The sequence below is a fragment of the Balaenoptera physalus genome, assembly GCF_965194825.1.
Source record: "Balaenoptera physalus genome assembly, chromosome: 12".
Taxonomy (NCBI): domain Eukaryota; kingdom Metazoa; phylum Chordata; class Mammalia; order Artiodactyla; family Balaenopteridae; genus Balaenoptera; species Balaenoptera physalus.
In genome coordinates this window covers 28,394,645-28,416,792 of record NC_138897.1, presented here as the reverse complement: position 1 = coordinate 28,416,792, position 22,148 = coordinate 28,394,645, and the positions used below count along the sequence as shown (strand labels likewise).

The 22,148-nt window shown below is 40.4% G+C and overlaps 1 protein-coding gene and 1 long non-coding RNA gene across 5 annotated transcripts in view; one reads left to right on the top strand and one right to left on the bottom strand.

The window, feature by feature from the left end:
- Positions 1-22,148, bottom strand: part of EPG5 (ectopic P-granules 5 autophagy tethering factor) — a 128,802-nt gene that overhangs the window by 7,405 nt on the left and 99,249 nt on the right. For all 4 annotated transcript variants that reach the window (XM_082416690.1, XM_082416689.1, XM_082416692.1 and 1 more), the window contains exons 36-42: positions 17,102-17,277; positions 13,698-13,883; positions 13,008-13,217; positions 12,183-12,327; positions 6,407-6,649; positions 4,872-5,088; positions 4,154-4,369 (exon numbers count right to left, since the gene is read on the bottom strand). In XM_082416690.1, coding sequence (XP_082272816.1) covers positions 4,154-4,369; positions 4,872-5,088; positions 6,407-6,649; positions 12,183-12,327; positions 13,008-13,217; positions 13,698-13,883; positions 17,102-17,277 — 1,393 coding nt within the window. The remainder of the gene's footprint in view (positions 1-4,153; positions 4,370-4,871; positions 5,089-6,406; positions 6,650-12,182; positions 12,328-13,007; positions 13,218-13,697; positions 13,884-17,101; positions 17,278-22,148) is intronic.
- Positions 6-4,003, top strand: LOC309639480. The gene is made up of 2 exons (XR_014251677.1): positions 6-1,178; positions 3,604-4,003. It is a non-coding gene; the product is annotated as an uncharacterized lncRNA (long non-coding RNA).

Below are 22,148 nucleotides of genomic sequence, written 5' to 3'. Positions count from 1 at the left end.
AAGTGTTAGGGAGGGATTAGAAGAAGTAAATGACTATTAAAGTAAGCATTTTAAAATAAATACCATATTTTCTATTAAAAAATAAGATGAACACATCTCCAGACCTACTGTTGTTGTTAGCCTCTTCAGGAAAACTGTAAATATGATCAAGGAGTCTTTATTTGCCCTTCCATTATCACCACCCAAACAATGAAAACATAATTCAGTCTCAGGAATGAAAGTGTCGGCAAAGATACAGAATAACTGGAACTCTCAGCCACGGCTGGTGGGAATGTTAAAAATGGTGCAGGTGCTACGGAGAACAGTTCGGCAGTTCCTCAAGAAATTAAATATAGAGTAACCATGTGACCCAACAATTCCAAAAGAACGGAAAACAGGTGTTCTAACAAACACTTGTAAATAACTTTCACAGCAGCACTATTCACAACAGCCACAGAGTGGATACAACCCAAATGTCTATCAACTGATGAATGGAAAAACAAAATGTGGTGTGTCCATACAATGGAATATTATTCAGTCATAAGAAGGAAATAAGTACCAGCGCATGCTAAAATATGGATGAGCCTTGAAACTTTATGGGAAGTGAAAGAAGCCAGACATAAGAGGCCATGTATTACATGATTCCATTTATATAAGATGCCCAGAACAGGATATATATAAAGTCAGGAATCCATCAGTGGTTGCCAGAGACTTGGGGAAGAGGGGAATAGGGAGTGATTGCTTGGTAGCTACAGGATTTCCTTTTGGGATGACGAAAATGTTCTGGAACAAAACAGTGGTAATGGTTGCAACAACATTGTGAATGTACTAAATGCCACTGAACTGTACATTTTATCATTTTTTTTTCTGGCCACACCGCGCGGCATGCGGGATCTTAGTTCCCTGACTAGACTAGGGAACAAACCCACACCCCCTGCAGTGCAAGCACGGAGTCTTAACCACTGGACTGCCAGGGAAGTCCCTGAATTGTATATTTTAAAAGGGTTAGCATGATAATTTTATGTGATGTGTATTTTACAATGTAAGTGAATCAAATCACACAGTCCTGCTAAATTCTACCACAAACAAAGGAGTACGATGTTCACTGGTTTGGACGGGGTGGCTCCCAAAGTTGCAGCCTGCTATTCCATAAGAATGCTGACATCAGAATAGTAAGAATTCCTTTCAAACCAGATAAGGCTTTCTATCCTGTTCCATTGATCTATATTTCTGTTTTTGTGCCAGTACCAAACTGTCTTGATTACTGTAGCTTTGTAATATAGTCTGAAGTCAGGGAGCCTGATTCCCCCAGCTCCATTTTTCGTTCTCAAGATTGCTTTGGCTATTCGGGGTCTTTTGTGTTTCCATACAAATTGTGAAATTTTTTGTTCTAGTTCTGTGAAAAATGCCAGTGGTAGTTTGATAGGGATTGCATTGAATCTGTAGATTGCTTTGGGTAGTAGAGTCATTTTCACAATGTTGATTCTTCCAATCCAGGAACATGGTATATCTCTCCATCTATTTGTATCATCTTTAATTTCTTTCATCAGTGTCTTATAATTTTCTGCATACAGGTCTTTTGTCTCCTTAGGTAGGTTTATTCCTAGATATTTTATTCTTTTTGTTGCAATGGTAAACGGGAGTGTTTTCTTAATTTCACTTTCAGATTTTTCGTCATTAGTGTATAGAAATGCAAGAGATTTCTGTGCATTAATTTTGTATCCTGCTACTTTACCAAATTCATTGATTAGCTCTAGGAGTTTTCTGGTAGCATCTTTAGGATTCTCTATGTATAGTATCATGTCATCTGCAAATAGTGACAGCTTTACTTCTTCTTTTCCGATTTGGATTCCTTTTACTTCTTTGTCTTCTCTGATTGCTGTGGCTAACACTTCCAAAACTATGTTGAATAATAGTGGTGAGAGTGGGCAACCTTGTCTTGTTCCTGATCTTAGTGGAAATGGTTTCAGTTTTTCACCATTGAGGACAATGTTGGCTGTGGGTTTGTCATATATGGCATTTATTATGTTGAGGAAAGTTCCCTCTATGCCTACTTTCTGCAGGGCTTTTATCATAAATGGGTGTTGAATTTTATAGATCAATGGAACAGGATAGAAAGCCCAGAGATAAACCCACACACATATGGTCACCTTATCTTTGACAAAGGAGGCAAGAATATACAGTGGAGAAAAGACAGCCTCTTCAATAAGTGGTGCTGGGAAAATTGGACAGATACATGTAAAAGTATGAAATTAGAACACTCCCTGACACCATGCACAAAAATAAACTCAAAATGGATTAAAGACCTAAATGTAAGGCCAGACACTATCAAACTCTTAGAGGAAAACATAGGCAGAACACTCTATGACATACATCACAGCAAGATTATTTTTGACCCAGCTCCCAGAGAAATGGAAATAAGAACACAAATAAACAAATGGGACCTAATGAAACTTAAAAGCTTTTGCACAGCAAAGGAAACCATAAACAAGACCAAAAGACAACCCTCAGAATGGGAGAAAATATTTGCAAATGAAGCAACTGACAAAGGATTAATCTCCAAGATTTACAAGCAGCTCATGCAGCTCAATAACAAAAAAACGAACAACCCAATCCAAAAATGGGCAGAAGACCTAAATAGGCATTTCTCCAAAGAAGATATACAGATGGCCTACAGACACATGAAAGAATGCTCAACATCATTAATCATTAGAGAAATGCAAATCAAAACTACAATGAGATATCATTTCACACCGGTCAGAATGGCCATCATCAAAAAATCTAGAAACAATAAATGCTGGAGAGGGTGTGGAGGAAAGGGAACACTCTTGCACTGTTGGTGGGAATGTAAATTGATACAGCCACTATGGAGAACAGTATGGAGGTTCCTTAAAAAACTACAAATAGAACTACCATACGACCCAGCAATCCCACTACTGGGCATATACCCTGAGAAAACCATAGTTCAAAAAGAGTCATGTACCAAAATGTTCATTGCAGCTCTATTTACAATAGCCAGGACATGGAAGCAACCTAAATGTCCATCGACAGATGAATGGATAAAGAAGATGTGGCACATATATACAATGGAATATTACTCAGCCATAAAAAGAAATGAAATGGAGGTATTTGTAATGAGGTGGATGGAGTTAGAGTCAGTCATACAGAGTGAAGTAAGTCAGAAAGAGAAAAACAAATACAGTATGCTAACACATATATACGGAATCTAAGGAAAAAAAAAAAAAAAAGCCAAGAAGAACCTAGTGGCAAGATGGGAATAAAGACACAGACCTACTAGAGAATGGACTTGAGGATATGGGGAGGGGGTGGGGTGAGATGTGACAGGGTAAGAGAGTGTCATGGACATATATACACTACCAAATGTAAAATAGATAGCTAATGGGAAGCAGCCACATAGCACAGGGAGATCAGCTTGGTGCTTTGTGACCACCTAGAGGGGTGGGATGGGGAGGGTGGGAGGGAGGGAGATGCAAGAGGGAAGAGATATGGGAACATATTGTATGTGTATAACTGATTCACTTTGTTATAAAGCAGAAGCTAACACACCACTGTAAGGCAATTATACTTCAATAAAGATGTTAAAAAAAAAAAAAACCAGATAAGGCCTTTAAAAGAAAACCATGATGCAAATAGTCTTAGGAGATAAACTGGGGCTAGTGGCAAATTCTTTCACACCTTGGAATTTTTAGCAACAAAAACCTGAATGTATTTCTCATTACTTATCCTTCTAATCAGTTAACTTTCACTCATCTTGACTTAACAATTCTGCTAGACCGAGTCCCTCATGGGATCTGGGTTTCCCTGACAAAGTGCTGGCAGTGAAGCAGCTGACCGGGTATTTTAACCTAACCTTGCACACCGTCACTGGCTCAAAGACAAAAAGCAATGAGTAGTGTGGTCAGGTTACCAAGTCAAAATACAATGAGATACTGCTAAAAAAAAGTCTTTGAACATAAAAGTTGTTTTAAAATGGAAAAAATAAACACCCTTTTTAAAATGTAAAGATGTAATCAGGCTCTGATTGTTTTCTTCTTAATCTCTGGGAGGACCCTAGCTCAGCTCCTAAATAGAAAATCTACCAAGTATCGCACCCCCTAGGTATGTGCAGGTGTCTGTGGCCCATTTAGGAAAGCAAGAGCAGGTGCTTCCTCACCTGTTAGACAAGGGCGACTTCCGGCCCAGCCCAATTGCCCTGAGAATCCCTGAACTGAGCCTCTCCTCGGCCAGCAGGCTCTGACGGCCCTGAAGCGTGAGCAGAATTCGAATGACAGACTCCGTCAAGACCGAGTCATTCTGCTCGGTCTGAACCAGGGACAGCTGCAGGACTTGGTGCCACCACAAAAACAGCTTTGCTTCTTCCTGCGTAGAGCTGGGGCGGGGGGGAGGAGGAAAATCAAATTCAGAGTAGATTCTTTCCACTCTCATTTAACTGAAAGTCCACACATGAGTTTTAAGTGTAAGGGACATTTAGTACTTTAAAAGCTTAGGCTGACAGGTAATGCTGTTAATAAAGTATTGGGACAATAACGGAACAGCTGACATTTATTGCCCCTTCTACATGCCAGACAGCATATATGAGCACGACGTCCTTTCACTTAATCAAGTGAGGTAAACGTTGTTGTCCCTACTTAATGGATACGGAAGCTAAAGGTGGTGCTTCAAAATACCTGTTTTAGGAAATAAAAAGCCTGCTCAGAAAGTCGGCCCATGCAAGGAAAATCTTTCTAAAATAGGTGTCACTGTACCTCATAGCCTTGTTTGTTTCTTACGTATCACTTGGGTCTGTGCACTTAAATGGACATTAACTTAAACCCAAATTCAAGCTATCCCAATCCCATGGGTCGGCTGAAGCAGCCGGAGGGCCAACATACCTTGGATACACCTGTTCCAACCACTGGCTTAAGAGAAGCAGCACTTTCATTTCGTTCCTTAGCGTCTGCTCACTATTTAGACACTGAAGCAAGTAGACATAGAGAGTCAAGTAGCTGCCGAGGGACAGGCACTCCTGCAGAAACTCTTCGATGGTGAGCTCGGGAACTTGAAGGGACACCAGAATGGGGCCCCAACCTAAATTCTGATTGAGGGAGCCTAAGAAAAGAACACCAAGAGGTAGAGAAAGGTAAGAGCAAGAATCAAACTATTTAACTACTCTAATGAACCTTTTCACTTTAAAAGCTTCATGTCGAGAAAACACTACGCACATTGACCCTGGAGGGCCTGACAATGCCGCATGGCTTGGCTGGAAGCCCTCACACTAAATGCCTTTGTCCTGGCTGCCAGTGCAGAGGGTTAAGAAGTCAGGCATCATGGCTGCATTTTCATAAATCACCTCTTTCACCATATTATGATCATTAAAATCACATGTAGGCACCGCCTACCCCAGTTATCTAAGAATTTTAACTTTACCTAATACCATTTTTAAGTATGTTATGAATACTTATGCTTTTCCGAGGGATATTATTATTACTCTATCCTTCATAAGCATTTTTTAATTATCAAAGTTTAGTTTGACTCATATCTTGACAGAAATTCTTGAAAATGTTTCACAAATTGAAAAAACAAATTTGATTTTAGCAACAAACAGTAAACAAATTTGGAGCAAGAGTGTTATCCTAATGGTTCTCAATTCTTTGGGGGGAATGGGAGTAAGGTGACATGGTGACACACATAGCACCTTCCACAGGGGGACATGGGAACATGGATTATTCACGTGTTGTCAAGAAAGGGCATGGGCAGGTTGCAGGCACTTCCTAGCATTCTCACTCCAGTACCCTTCGTTCTCCCCTATTGTGTGCATGATGATGTATATCTGGGTAACAGAGTCGAGAAGTACTGCTCTGAGCAATTCTTTTTAACCAGATCAAGCTGTTTCCAGAATCTGAGAGTTTAGAGGTAGGAAATAAGAAGACAAAGCGGGAGTTGGGGCGGGAGGGGAGGTGGGAAGAGAACTCCGTAATATTTTAAAACACATGACAAAATGCAATAAGAGGACATATGAAAAACTTCAACAAGTGACAAAATAGAGAAAATTAATACAGTGGATCATTATTATAAAGATTCTGGTAGATAGCATTTGCTTTTAGAACTATGACTAGGCCTATGACGTACACAATTTGCCTACCATAAAAGGATTGGTCTGACACTCCAAAACCCACATAAAATGAATTAGAGGTTCCCTCCCTTGAAACATGATGGTACCAACATGGGCCAAAATTTCTCATGCTAACTGCACGTTTTTATGAAGAAAACAAACTATATTCTGAAACATCAACAACATTTACAGAGATATTAGAACAGTACAATCCCTCAACAGGAAGGGTCTGGAAAGGTACCTCCTTCAGACAAAGCTTTAATCTTCCTTGGCAAAGATGGGTCTACTGAGAGCCTGACATGACGGTCCTCTTACCCTCTTTGAAGTAAGCAGTGATGCAGGCTTCCGTCGTCTCGGCCATGTGGCGGACGGAAGCCAGGCTCTGGCAGGCGGCTGTTAACAGGGGCAGAACCACCAGCCCATGCACTTTCTGCCCAATCCAGGTCTGGATACTGCCTCGGAGGAACTCTGCTGTTGGGATAGTCGCGTTGTTCATCATCATTAGGACTTCCATAAAGAGGCTGCTGAGGGCCATGTGGCGGGTCTGGCTGTCCAGATCTGAAGGGGAACATAGACAACACGTTTGCAAAAGGCTGCTGGTATGACGATGTGAATGTGATAAAGGGAACAATGGTGCTTCAAACTAGCTGCTCTCCAGGGGCCACAAGGAAAATCCTTCTGTGTTTAGCTTTTAAGGATAGGATGTGGCACATACATACTTTGTAAGAGCAAAGCAGGAACTACTGCGAGATCCTTGGTTACGGCGTGTGGCCAAGCGATACTTTAATAGACAAAATACATAGATCTCAGGAGTCATTTGGTAAACTAATTAGAAACAGTACCTCCACCCCTACCAATGCCAAAGTTGTAAATAATTCTAGAATGATTTACACAGAATGAAGGTTATTATTTAAAACTAAATATAAAAGTAAGGAAAGGAAAAACCTTTTTACAGACTCCTAACAGCAGCTCTTATTTCTTTGTTTTTTAAATAAGAAAAATGCACAGACTGGGTCTTTCCAAAATATTAAAAGGTGAAAAAAAGAATACAACACAAGAAAAAGAGCAAATTCATTTTAAAAGAGAACTGCAAATAAGTGACTGAGGTAGATTCCTTCTTCACATCCAAGAATAGAAAATATTTTTCACTGAGGGTGTGTTGAGAAAACTATTCATCAGGCATAATTTTTGAATTGTACACTTCACTTTATTTTTATTTGTTTTTTCTTTTTCGTCTGTGGCGCGCAGCTTGCGGGATCTTAGTTTCCCGACCAGGGATTGAACCTGCGGCCCTCGGCAGTCAAATTGCAGGGTCTTAGCCACTGGACGACCAGGGAATTCCCTTCATCAGGCATAATTTTTGCCAACTTTTTCTAATTCTCCTTGAGTTGGGTTCATTGTTTCAAGGGAACAGAATTGTGGCTTTCTCACCTCGAGGCTTTGGTATTTATGTCAACATGAGTGGGGAGGTCTTATCACACCCATCAAACCAAATTCACCCACTTGCACAGTGTACAATAAACCCTAACTTAATGTTATCATAAGATCTACTGATTATCAAGCAAGGAATTTTTTAAGCACTAAATGTGTGTGAATCTACTTTTTTATGTATAAATATTCTTGGTAATAAAGGCCTTATCTCTGAATTCCAGGTGAATAAATTTTTTTTCTGATTTTTAAAAAAATTTTATTTTTTTATTGACGTACAGTTGATTTACAATGTTGTGTTAATTACTGCTATACAGCAAAGTAACTCAGTTATACATATATACATACATATATACATTTTTTTCATATTCTTTTCCATTATGGTTTACCACGGGATATTGAATTTAGTTCCCTGTACTATAGAGTAGAACCTTGTTGTTTATCCATTCTATATATAACAGTTTGCATCTGTGAATAGCGATTTTAATATATCTTTTAATTATGACTCATGGGAACAAAAAATGATTGCAATAAGCCTCCTAATAGATCGCAGCCTCTCCCCTTCCCATTCATCATCAACACAGCCAACAAATGTCGTTCTTAAAAACCAGAACTGATCCCATCACTCTTCTGATTAAGATCTTTCTAGAACGCCCTTCACTCCTTTGCCTGACTATTATTCAATCTTCATGGCCCAGTTACATATGACCAACTCTAAATCAATTTCTCCAGTATTGCCTGCTAATTCTTCTTTCTTTTTTTTCTTTTAACTAGTTTGCATATCCCGAGCCGAGGGATATGCAAACTAGTAGATGATGTCAAACGTTTAAAAATGGTTGTACCAATTTACTCTGTGATCAGCAGTATATGAGAGTTACACTGATCCACATCCTCACCAACACTTGGTATTGAAAACTTTTTAATTTTAGCTAATCTGGTGGATGTGATAGAGTATGCCATCAAGTTCTTAATTTGCATTTCCCTAAATATTAACAAGGTTTAGCATGTTTTCATATGTTTATTGGTTATTTGAATATTCTCTTTTGTAGAATGTCAATTTAAGGGTCTTGTTCATTTTTTTCTACTGGATTGTCTTTTTCTTCCTTATTTTATCCAGTGTGACAATCTTAGTCATTCATATTTAATGTAATTACTGATGTGAGTGGGTCTAAATCTACTATCTTACTATATGCTTCCAATTTGTCCCTCCAATTCTACATTCCTTTTTCTTTTATTTCCTTTTTTTGGATTATTTCTTATTATTCTACTTTTTCTTTCTTTTAGTTTGGAAATTAAACAAATATTCTTTTAACATTTTCATAGTGGTTATCTTACAAATTACAACATGCATTCTTGATTTTTCAAAGTCTAATGTTAACTGGTTCCCAGACAATGCTAATTTCCTATTACCTTCCCTACTGTTACCATAACCCAACAACACATTACTATTACTGTTCTATAGAGTCAGATTTCATTTAGATTTTCCTATACATTTACCAGTTTCATTGTTCACCCTTAGCCTCCTCCTATTTATCTTCTCTTTATTATCTCTTTCTTTCTAAGCAGATTTTGGTTATATTTTGTGGTTCTTTTTATAATTTCTTAAGCTCAGTGTTTATCTAATTAATTTTCAGCTTTTAGAAATTTTAATATAAACATTTAAGGCCATGAAATTAAGTTTCACTTTAGCTGAATCCCACAAGTTTTGATGTTCTGTTTTTTTTATTCAGTTCTAAATATTTTAAATTTCTGTTATTGTTCCTTTGGTCATCAGTTATTTAAAAGTTTGCTTCTTAATTTCCAATGTATAGTTTTTTCCCTCCTGGTTATATTTTGTTACTGATTTTTAAGTTCATTGCACTGTGGTTAGAATATGTGGTCTATCTGATACCAGTCCTTTGGGATTGATTGAGATGTGCTTTAACCCTAGTAATGGGTCAAGTTTCTTAACTGTTCAATGTGAGACTGATACAGTGTGCATTCTGCACTTACAGGGTATATTATTCTCTACATACTCATTACATCCAGCTGTGCTATTCAGACATCCTATAGCCTTACTGATTTTCTGTCTACCTGATCCATCAGTTAGTGTGAGACATGGGTCAAAATCCCTCACTGTGAGCAAATTTGACATTTCTCTTCCTAGTTCTGTCAATTTTCACCTTATGCATTTTCTTCCTGGTGAATTGAACCCTTGTATCAATTTCCAACGACTCTCTTCATTTCTAATAATGCTTTTTTCTTATTTATTTATGTAAGTAATATGTGTTTTTTATGTATATATGTGTTTTTCATGCAACTTAAGGGCAGGAACACACACAAGAGATTGTCTGGCTTGGTAATGTTTTCTGCCTTACAGTCCTATCTGTCTCATACTGATATAGCTGTACCAGCTTTCTATTTTAATATCTAATGTGACTGCCTTGTAGAAAGCTTTCTATATCCTATGCTTTAGATATACTTCTTATAAACAGCTTAAAACTGGATGTTGGGGCTTCTGTTGTGGCGCAGTGGTTGGGAATCCGCCTGCCAGTGCAGGGGACACAGGTTCAAGCCCTGGACTGGGAGGATCCCACAGGCCGCGGAGCAACTAAGCCCATGCGCCACAACTAAAATAAAATTTAAAAAAATAAATACATAAAAAACTGGATGTTGTTGATTATTAATCCAGTCTGACAATCTTCGTCTTTTAACCTGAGCATCAGTCCATTTACCTTTACCGATATATTTAAATTTTATCTTTTTATTTTGGCTATTTTTCTTACCTTCTCCATGTTTCTTGCCTTCTTTGGATTGAACAAAATTTGGCCAATCCTTTTTTTTTTTTTTAATTTAATTAATTAATTTATTTATTTTTTGGCTGCGTTGGGTCTTCATTGCTGTGTGTGGGCTTTCTCTAGTTGCAGAGAGCTGGGGCTACTCTTCGTTGCGGTGCATGGGCTTCTCATTGCAGTGGCCTCTCTTGCTGCGGAGCGTGGGATCTAGGCGCGCAGGCTTCAGTAGTTGTGGCATGTGAGCTCAGTAGTTGTGGCTCGCGGGCTCTAGAGCACAGGCTCAGTAGTTGTGGCACATGGGCTTAGCTGCTCCACGGCATGTGGGACCTTCCTGGACCAAGGATCAAACCCGTGTCCCCTGCATTGGCAGGCAGATTCTTAACCACTGTGCCACCAGGGAAGTCCTGGCCAATCCTTATCTCCTTCTACTAACTTAGAACTTACATATTTTATTTCTGCTCTTTCGGTGAATTGCTTAGAATTTTTACCATTCATATTCTATGAAGACATAAATTTAATCAATTTCTTGACCCCCCTCAAACAATATTAAAACCTTAGAATGCTTTTAACTCAACCTCCTTCCTAACTTACATATACTTGTGGTCATATAATTTAATGTTAGCGTTTGCTTTTTAAACCCCTCAATGATGATTACTGTAGTTTTATATAGGCAGTTTTTGTTTATATTTACCCACATTTCACTACTTTCTCTGCTTACTTTTCCTTCTTGCAATTCAAGCCTTTCACTTGTGATCACTCTACTTCTACCTAAAGAACATGCTTTATTTAGTACTTCCTTTAGTGATGTCCACTGGGACAAACACGCTCACGTTTCAAGGAAAACATCTTTATTTCATTCTCATCCTTGAAAGATGGTTGTTCTTAGTTTACAATCCCAGGTTACAAGTCATCTCCTCACAGCACATTGAAGGTGTCATTCCACTATCTTACAGCTTCCTCTGTTGCCAGTGAGAAGCCGGCTGTCCTTGTAAATGTTGTTCCTTTGTCCCCGGTGCTTCTGCAGTTTCACTTCAGTATGTACAGGTGTGAATTTCTTTCTATCTACCCTGCTTGGGGTTTGCTGGGTTTAATGAATCTAAGGATTGTTGTCTTCCTTTTTCAGGGCAGGTTCATTTCTAACTCATCCTTATCCTGAGTATGCCATCCTGTGTGGTAATGCATGGGAGGTCCTTTCAGGATCCCATCTTAGGCAGGCCCTGGGCTTTATCATCTCCCCTAATCTAAGGAGTGTCAGTCAGCAAAAGCATTCAAGGTAAAAGCCAGCCTCAGTACTCCATCTACTTTTATGGGTTCCTCCTTTTACTTAGTTTCTGACTTCTGAGATTTTCTGCCACCTTGTCAATAAGTTTAATTTTTGGTTTCTTAAAAACATTTCATCCAGCATCCTTAGTTGTTTTCAGCAGGAGAGGCAATCAGGATGTCCAGTCCACCAAACTGCTAGGAACACAAGTTCTCACATGAAGTTTCTTTACAAGCCTACAGGTGATTCTGAAGTGCCCTCCAGTTAGGAGCCAAAACGTCCAGGAATGCTGCTCAATGGATGCTCTCTGGTTATCTCCCAATCATTATATCTAGTCATCTAACTTAGCCCTCAGTCCAGTTAACCTAGTCATCTAACTTAGCCCTCAGTCCAGTTAACCTCACACCAGCAACTGACAGTGTCTATGCCTCCTCAACTTCTTACCATTCATGCCACCCACCTCCGCCAGTGCTGAGATGACAAGTGTCCCTATGGTCATCTCTCTGACCACTGCTTCTCTGTAAACAGGAATGACAGTGTCCTGACCATCTTCCTGATCTCAAGATGCCTTATACATAGCAGGAATTCATTTACTGAGTGAATACATGACTCCACCATAGTCACTTACCAGGTGGTTTAAAAACTATGATATCATCCAAGAGCTTACACATTTCCTGTTCAAGGACTGCTAACGTGATTTTTCCATTTTGTTCCAGGGAGATGAGGAATTGTACCATCTGATGAGTGAAAGCTTGGCATTTTGGAACTGCATCCTGACAATAAAAAAAGGATCATTCAAATGAATCCATGCAAGCAGTGTTAACTGGATATTCCCTGGGAGCACAGCACTGCACTGGGAGAGGACAGAGCAGTGAGTCATATGAGGACAGACCCTGTGTTGGGGAAATAAAAATCTTTGGTAATACTTAGACCAGAACCCATGTTCTCCCAAATCCCAGTAGTAGTTTTTATTACATTAATAACAACATTAACTACACACTAAGTACTTGTCAGGAACTTTTCCAAAAACTTTTATGTTCATTTTCTGATCTAATCCTCACAACACTTTGAAGGCAAGGTATTATTATTTCCAAATCAGGTGAGAAAACCAAGGTCAGAATGGCAGTGAGCTGGGGATGTGAGTTTGTCAGACCTCAAACTCATGCTCATAACTTGCTGCCATTCTGCTGCCAATGACATTCAAATCAGTAAACCCACAGCTCACTGTCGGCCCTCAATCCTTTTCACCTCTTGTTAGCATGTGACACTGCTAGTAGGTAAAGGCTTACCAGAAGAAATAAATGAAACTGAAAGACCCAAGAGGCCAAAATGATATACATCCTCCAACTTTTTCTATTGAGTCGTCGCAGGATTCGAGACAGTCCTCAGTAGCACTTACACTACTACCAGCCCTGAAGCACACTCTGCCTTCTAAAGGACCCACTTAACTTACAAGATGTTTCTGGCTGTCAGTAGGAACGGAAAGACCTGCAGACACTTTTAGGAGCTTCACAATTAACTCAGCAGAAGATTCCTTTGCCAGGATGACGGATGGCTGGTAATGGCTGCTGAAATAACCTAGCACACTCTGATATGACACAATATCCACAAGATGCCACGAGAGTGAGCTTGTCTGTCCAAGGAGAGTAAGTAGAGGAGAATCCTAAAAATGAAACACACATTCCTTTAGTTCCAGAGCTCCCATTTTTTCCAGATATGCATCTCTACCTAGTCTATGGAGTGACCACTAACATGGCCTATGATGAGCAGAGAAGAGTTAAGAAGTCAAATAAGTACCTGCTCAAGTTAGGAGTACTCGTGAAAGTAATAACCAAAGTTTTGGCAAAACACATTAAGATTTATAAGCATTCAGAACCCAATTTTCAAAGGAACTCTATGATCTGGTGGTAGAACAAGCAATTAAGGAGATGTAAATTGAAATTGATTTTTATATTTGGTGTGGTTCCCTTAGACTATGAACTATAAAAGAAAATCAGGCACCTAGTTGAAGGCACATCCGTATGCCATACATATATTCGCACTGAAAGAGGCACTAGGGAAACAACTTATAAACCACAACTTCATACAGAGTGAGGATCTAGAGAGCCTTGCCAAGTGTTTATCACAGGCTCTCCAAACTTACTGTTTGATCCACCAGTTGATCTTCCTTTGCCAGTAAAATCATCATGAAAAGGAGGCAGACAATCATGCTCCGGGTCTCTGGGGGGGGACTGGGACTCCAGGCATCAGAGAGCACACTGACCCAGTTGACGTCACAGAGGACAGACCCCAGAAACAAGAAGCAGCTCTTGGGGCTTCCTCGTTCCACCTAAAAGGAAACAATGTTTTTAGCTATGTATCCTGAAAATGTATAGAAATCAATGTTTTCTAAATTATATATCTTTTAAATTATACTTTTTTCCCAGATTATAAAAATCATTCATAACCCTTCTGCCCTCAGAGATTTAGATTATGATATTTTTCCTTCCATGTTCAATGTATGGAACACCTTTCAGCTTGTTTGGAGTTCATTATTTATTCCACTAATTCTTTTTTTTTTTAATTTATTTTATTTATTTTTATTTTTGGCTGTGTTGGGTCTTTGTGGCTCCATGTGGGCTTTCTCTAGTTGCAGTGAGCGGGGGCTACTCTTCGTCACCATGCGTGGGATTCTCGTTGCTGTGTCTTCTCTTGTTGCAGAGCACGGGCTCTAGGCGTGCGGGCTTCAGTAGTTGTGGCACGCAGGCTCAGTAGCTGTGGCTCGCGGGCTCTAGAGCGCTGGCTCAGTAGTTGTGGAGCATTGGCTTAGCTGCTCCGCAGCATGTGGGATCTTCCCAGACCAGGGATCGAACCTGTGTCCTGTGCATTGGCAGGCGATTCTTAACCACTGTGCCACCAGGGAAGTCCCTATTCCACTAATTCTTAACAGGAAAGGAATTATCTTCCCTAGTTCCAGCCAGGGTGGCAAATCCCTGCCACAGTTAGTCACTGGTGCTCAAGGGAGCCTACCACAGTCCTCAGATGTGCTGGGCAGGACAAAGGTGATGTATCTACTAGTCACTGGTTTCCAAAGCCAAGTGTGCATCAGAACCACCTGGAGGACTTGCGTGGGATGGGGGTTGGGGGGTACCCATAGAATTTTTAATGTCCTATATCTGGAGTAGGAGCAGGAATTTGTCTTCCTAACAAGTTCCCAGGTGGTACTGATGTTGCTGGCCCTAGGACCATACTTTGAGACCTACTATATTAGCATATATAATTTTTATATGGCCTTTTTAGTGTAATGTTGTGTTATAAATATATCCCCATATCATTAGTCTTTATAATTTTTGATGACTGCATAATGTTTAATTATCCCATTTAAAATATATTGGGGATGGGGGGCAAATGTATTATAAAGTATATAATCAATATCAAAGTTATCTCTTATAAGCCTATTTCAAGTCTGTTTAAAATAAAACATGGCTAGCTATAAATTTTTCCTTTAAAAAGAAGATTAAAAAGCTCAACTCCATTTATAAAATTGCAATCAGTGGAATTTGATGATTCATGTCTTCCAATTAGTACCATCATTATATCATGCTATTTGCTCATTTTCCCTTTTAGAAAATGATTGTTCATCCTCCTTTATAATTTGTTCTCTATCTTCACCCTCGACCCCCTCACAAACATACTTTACTATGCCAGCAAGACTCATGGAACTGAAAGGTTCCCAGCTTCTGGGCAGGGCAAAGTCATCTATCATTAGACTAAAACTCCTAGAGATACAAAGTCTATAGCATCCCTTTATAGACCATTCTATTTAATCTGTCATATAGCTAAAGCTGCACTCTTACTTAAACGCTCTCTTACAGCTCTTTAAACAAAGGTTCAATTCCATATTCATAATGATGATGAATACCTACTTTGTGCCTGTCTCATAGGCTAAACCTAGCTATAAAATCATTCTTAACCTTGTACTTCACTAAGATGACTGTCCTCAGCTTTCCTTAGAGCTCAGCTACAGAGGAGTGGCTGACAAGAGCAGCAGTGGGTGGGGTCTCCACTTACAGCACTAAAAGACTGCAGTACATTTTACTAATTGTCATAAATAACTATGGATCTGCAGTAATTAAAGCACTTAGGGGCTTCCCTGGTGGCTCAGTGGTTGGGAATCCGCCTGCCAATGCAGGAGACACAGGTTCGAACCCTGGTCCGGGAAGATCCCACATGCCGCGGAGCAACTAAGCCCGTGCACCACAACTACTGAGCCTGCGCTCTAGAGCCCACGTGCCACAACTACTGAAGCCCCGCGCACCTAGAGCCCGTGCTCTGCAACAAGAGAAGCCACTGCAATGAGAAGCCCGTGCACCACAATGAAGAGTAGTCCCCGCTCGCAGCAACTGGAGAAAGCCCGCACACGGCAACGAAGACCCAACGCAGCCAAAAATAAACAAATAAATAATAATTTTTTTAAAAAAGCACTTAGGGCTTCCCTGGGGGCGCAGTGGTTGAGAGTCTGCCTGCCAGTGCAGGGGACATGGGTTCGAGCCCTGCTCTGGGAAGATCCCACATGCCACGGAGCAGCTGGGCCCGTGAGCAACAACTACTGAGCCTGCGCATCTGGAGCCTGTGCTCCGCAGCAAGAGAGGCCGCGATAGTGAGAGGCCCGTGCACCGCGATGAAGAGTGGCCCCCGCTTGCCGCAACTAGAGAAAGCCCTCGCACAGAAACGAAGACCCAACACAGCCAAAAATAAATAAATAAATATAAAAATAAATAAAATTTAAAAAAATTTTTTTAAAAAGCACTTAAAGTGTCTCAATAATAAATGTGAATTAGGTTATGAGTAAACAGAAATGAACTGGTGACTATGAACAAATAAACTGAAATGATCATAAAAAGCTAAGACAAGATTAAAAGTTTTTTTAAAACAAAAACTTAAGAACAACAGAAATGCCTGACTGGTATGTAAGTGACACTACTGTACCTGTTTTCCGTAACTATTGCTTCTACTGCAAAAACTCCCGCACACTTATTGGGACTTTTTACAGGCCATTTCCGGTCTTTATATGATTATGATGCATTACTGGTTGTTACAATGTACTTCTGTCTCCTACAACCTAATATCCCCTTACATAACTGCTTAAAGAAACTAATGGTTTGAGTACCGATTTACATTCTACTTTAATAGAACATTTAACAAGAAGCAGTTTTAATGATATTATCCTAGAAAAACATGCATTCACAGAAACGCCAAGATTGAGTGTGACAAAGTGATTAAACTATGTATTCACATGACAATATCACCGAAGTCTAGGGGATGACTGCCATATTACAGACAAAAATCTTTCTCTGGGTTTTAAAAATGGTCCTGTAAATGCTGTCCAGTCATCTACTAACACAGTGAAATGATGTCCATAGGATGCTGCTTTACACAAGCACTGTCTGGGCGATACAGAATTCGGGCAGGGTCCACACTGTCACCCACTGCAACTGGGCCTGAAACCCACACTGAACAGGTTGCTCCCAAGAAGCCAGGCTGTGACATAGAGAGTGAAGGGCTTACCTTGAAGAAGGCCTCCATGAGCATCTGGTCAGGATGCAGGTCCCTCCATGGGAGCTTCTGGTAGGCACTGTGAAAAGCATACAGAATGAACTCTGGCATTTTGGGTGCTGTACATGCTTCACAATAATGCATCAGGTGTAACCGAAGGGCTCCGTCATCACCGGGCAAGAGCTTATCTAAAATTGAAAAAGAAAATATAGCTGAAGACCTTTTGGTTTATCTTTAAAACAAATAAATAAAAAACTAACACAAAACACAAATTTGAACTAAACGTCTAAAACCTAACGTTCTCAATAATCACCCAGTTTCAAAGATTTTCACATACCAGGGAAAAACGTGACGGCAGAGTAATAATAAAGAATGGTAATTTACTTACTTGGGTAACTGGGAGGAGCAGCTGGTGTGAGGGAGATGGCAGGGGTGAACAGTTTTTCTCTAAAACTCCTAAATATATGACTTTTTAACTCAAATACACTTCCACAACCACAACCAACTCTAGGCATCCCTTCAGTCTGTTGCCTTCAGCATAAATTCAGTCTCATGCATTTGACACCTCATTCCTTTGGCACCTTGGAGAAATCGAATGTTCCTCGAAAGGAAATGTTCCAGGGACTTCCCTGGTGGCGCAGTGGTTAAGAATCCGCCTGCCAATGCAGGAGACACGGGTTCGATCCCTGGTCCGGGAAGATCCCACATGCCGCGGAGCAACTAAGCCAGTGCGCCATAACTACTGAGCCTGCGCTCTAGAGCCCACGAGCCACAACTACTGAGCCCACGTGCCTAGAGCCCGTGCTCCGCAACAAGAGAAGCCACCGCAGTGAGAAGCCCGCGCACCGCAACGAAGAGTAGCCCCCACTCGCCACAAGTAGAGAAAGCTCATGCACAACAACAAAGACCCAACACAGCCTAAATAGATAATTTTTTTAAAAAAAAAGGAAATGTTCCAAATGACTAAATCTTAACCCTTGGTGCAGTAAAACTAGACTGTTAACTGTCATTCAAGTAAGTCACTCTAAAACAAATTTCACACTCTTCTGTAACCTGAATCACTCAGTATTATCCTCACGAGTATCAATTACTTTAGTGCCCTCAGGAGCATTTAGTCTGAAACAAATTTCTTCAGACTTTCTGGTTCTAAGCAAAGGAATGGAATTTGGTCAAAGAAGAGAGAGCCACATACAACGAGAGCAGAAACCTGATGGGAGTTTCTCAACACGGACTTTTGAAAAATGACTAATGAGCATCAACACACGGTACCAGTCAACTTATCACTGCTAACATTCCTGTGCCCTCAATCCCCAGTCCTCATGAAACAGTGACGTATGTTTTTAACAACCTTTTAAGACAGGGGTGAAGAGTAGCATTTGTTTAAATATGGATAAAAAAAGATAGTTTTGTTTAAATTAGGATGGATACGTAGGAGAAGATGTCTAGGAGGTAATCTCTTAGGACCAGGCCGAGCGTCTCTAGTCCCAGCCCAGACACAAATAAGTTCTGTGACCTCAGATGAATTCATTTTGCTTTTCAGGTCCTCATTTTTCTCATCAATAAAAACAGAGAGCTGAATCAGACGATCTCACTAAAAGGCTATAATTTAATACTTCTTCATCTTGCTGTGCATAGTTCTTCTGTTTCCTCTCTCTGAATTGAGCTGCCAATTCTTAATGTTATCTGTGTGCTCTCCTATTCCTAGGCCACTTTTTTATTTTATATACATGGGCCTGTGAGAGTGCTTGCACCTTTAGACTATATATGTTCTGTTCTGTTTGTATGCTATTATATTCTTATTCAGAAACTTTTAAATGTAAAAGTTTAAATATGTTGTGGATGGTAATATGCAGCTAGAAGTCTACCTTTCCAATAGAAGAAAAAAAAAAGTGAGTGCTATTAGGATTTCATGTGTTACTCACATGTGTTACTCACTGAACCAATACTTTTATCAAGTAGACACTCAGAGTACAGCACTGTCCTAAGTCTTGGGTTGGGGAGAGATAAAAAGAAGAATGTTTCTGTGCCTAGAGTTTATATCTTATAACGGGGGCGGGGGGAGGGGGGAACAGGGAGGAGATCAGATATGTAAAAGGTCAATCAAAAATACTAGATGGGGACTTCCCTGGTGGTCCAGTGGTAAAGAATCCACCTTCCAATCAGGGGACGTGGGTTCGATCCCTGGTCAGGGAACTGAGATCCCACATGCCGCGGGGCAACTGCGGAGCAACTAAGCCCGTGTGCCACAACTAGAGAGCCCGTGTGCACCGCAGCTACTAAGCCTGTGTGCCCTGGAGCCAGTGCGCCTCAACTAGAGAGAAGCCCGCACACCGCAACAAAAGATCCCGCGTGGTGCAACTAAGACCCAACGCAGCCAAATAAATAAATAAATATTTAAAAAAAAAAAAAAAAAAAAGCTGGATGAGGTACATCCAGACAATGGTGTATAATTCAGCACTAAAAAATGAGCTATCAAGTCTTGAAAGACATGGAGGAACCTAAGTGCATATACTAAGCGAAAGAAGCCCATCTGGAAAGCTGCATAATGAATGATTCTAACTATATGACATTCTAAAAAAGCTAAGACTATGGAGAAAGTAAAAGAAATCAGTGGTTGCCAAAGGCTGGGGTGGGGGAAGGATGAATAGACAGCACAGAGGATATTTAGGGCAGTGAAACTACTCTGTATGATACTGTAATGGTGGACACACATCATTATACATTTATCCAAACCCAGAGAATGTACAAGCCCCAGCATGAATCCTAATGTACTATGGACTTTGGGTAATAATGTGTCAGTGTAGGTTCGTCGGCTATAACAAATGTACCGCTCTGGTGGGGGATGGTGATAGTGGGTGGGGAGGGGGCTATGCATGCGGAGCAGGGAGGTAAGGGTATATGGAAACTCTCTGTGCTTTCTGCTCAGTTTTGCTGTGAACCTAAAACGACACTAAAAAAAAAGTCTATTTTTGTATATATATAACATATTGGATGATATACTATTTTATATTATAACATATATATAACTGCTATATGTATTTATACATATTATAATATATAGTCTATTATCTGATATGTTATCTACTATATATATTGTATATAAAATACTGGATGACATATTGTTAACTCCAGGACTCAGTGCCACATAAACACATGGTAGCCACGGAGGTGCGCCACTCAGATCTCCCTTCAAACAGAACTTGCCACAGATCAGGCCACAGCACCTTCAGCACCTGAGTCGAGGCCATCCTCCTCCCAAGTAGTCCTCCGCCAACAACTAAGCACAGACCTCGCTGCTTCCGCCCAACGTAGGATCCTCAATAAAGAATCTTCGCACTAGAACTCCCTAACCATCTGGCCAATACTTTCTCAGAGCTGCCCTGCAGGCTGAGACTCTTCCTACTCTCCCTTTCACGGGTGTTAGGCCTGCACCAGGGTCTGAAGGCTTTCCTTGCCCACCCTTATTCCTCTCCCTCTTATTTTCACAGGCATTACCCCAAATAAATCTCAGCATTCTGGCTCCATCACGGCGTCTGCTTCCCAAGGATTCAAACCGCAACAATGTGCTATAAAGATTTAGAGGCAGGAGAGAAATGTATGCACATAAACAGATATGCAGGAGAATATAAAGGGCCCGAGGCTTCATCCAGGTAGTGGAATCAGCATAAGCAAAGAAGTGGCAGAGGGAAGATCCAAGACTTTTAGGGAACAGTGAGTAGAGCAGTATGGCTGAATGGAATGCTTCCATAAAAAAACCATCATATAATGTTGAAGTGCTCTGAGCCAGACACATTTGAATGCTGAGCTAAAACATTATTACATTTAAAAGTTTCTGAATAAGAATATAATAGCATACAAACAGAATTTTTGGAAAATCAATCTAGTAAATAGGCAGGAACAGAAATGAGATAGGAAGGACAGTTAGGAGGCTACTGCAAGAATCTGGGTTGGGTAGACCTAATATCCTTACAAGCCTCCCAATACAAAACATTTAGATACACTAAGTAAAATACAACAACTCTGAAAATGCACAGCTACATACATTCAGTGGAAGAAAAGAGGTCAGAAGCAGAGACTAGGAAAGCAGAGTATTAAACTGATGCGGAAGCCTCAGTTGCCCTGGGGCTGTTTGCTTATGTGGGGTTTTCAACAGCACAGGGAAACAGAAAACAAGATCTTCTAAGGACTACACCCTCACTGAAAGGGCAGATAAGGGGGGAGGGGAACGGATCTTCTCTGCCTTAGCCTGGACTGGGAGTCAAGGAGGCAAGAAAGGTGATTGTGATAACTGAGTATGGGGTTTGATTTCATGTATCTGTGTAATGTGAGAAACCCAAAGCCAAGGAATTACACACAGCCAAATGGCAACAAATGCAGATCTTCCCTGGAGGCATACACCCTCATCCTAGTCCTCATGGAATTTCCACAGATAAAGTCTCTCTAAATATGGGCTCACAATAGAAAATTACAAAATACACAAGGAAACAAGCCTCTGAAGGAACATCAAACAGAAGCATGAGCCACCCCCCAACAGAAACTTGAGATGATGGAATTACTGCATACAGCTCATAAAGGAAAGTAAGTATGTTTAAACATTTTAAAGTAATAAAAATTGAAATTTTAAATTAAAGAAAGAAGGTGCTATCAAAAAGGATCTGGATAGGGACTTCCCTGGTGGCGCAGTGGTTAAGAATCCACATGCCAATGCAGGGGACACGGGTTCGAGCCCTGGTCCGGGTAGATCCCGCATGCCGCGGAGAAACTAAGCCCGCGAGCCACAACTACTGAGCCCGTGTGCTACAACTATTGAAGCCCGCACGCCTAGAGCCTGTGCTCCACAACAAAGATGAGCCACCGCAATGAGAAGCCCGTGCACCACAATGAAGAGTAGCCCCTGCTCTCCGCAACTAGAGAAAGACCGCGCGCAGCAACGAAGACCCAACACAATCAAAAATAAATAAATAAATAATATTTTAAAAATAAATAAATATTTTTTAAAAGGATCTGGATAAATTTTATAAACAAACATTACTTCTAGAAACTGAAATGAAAAATTCAA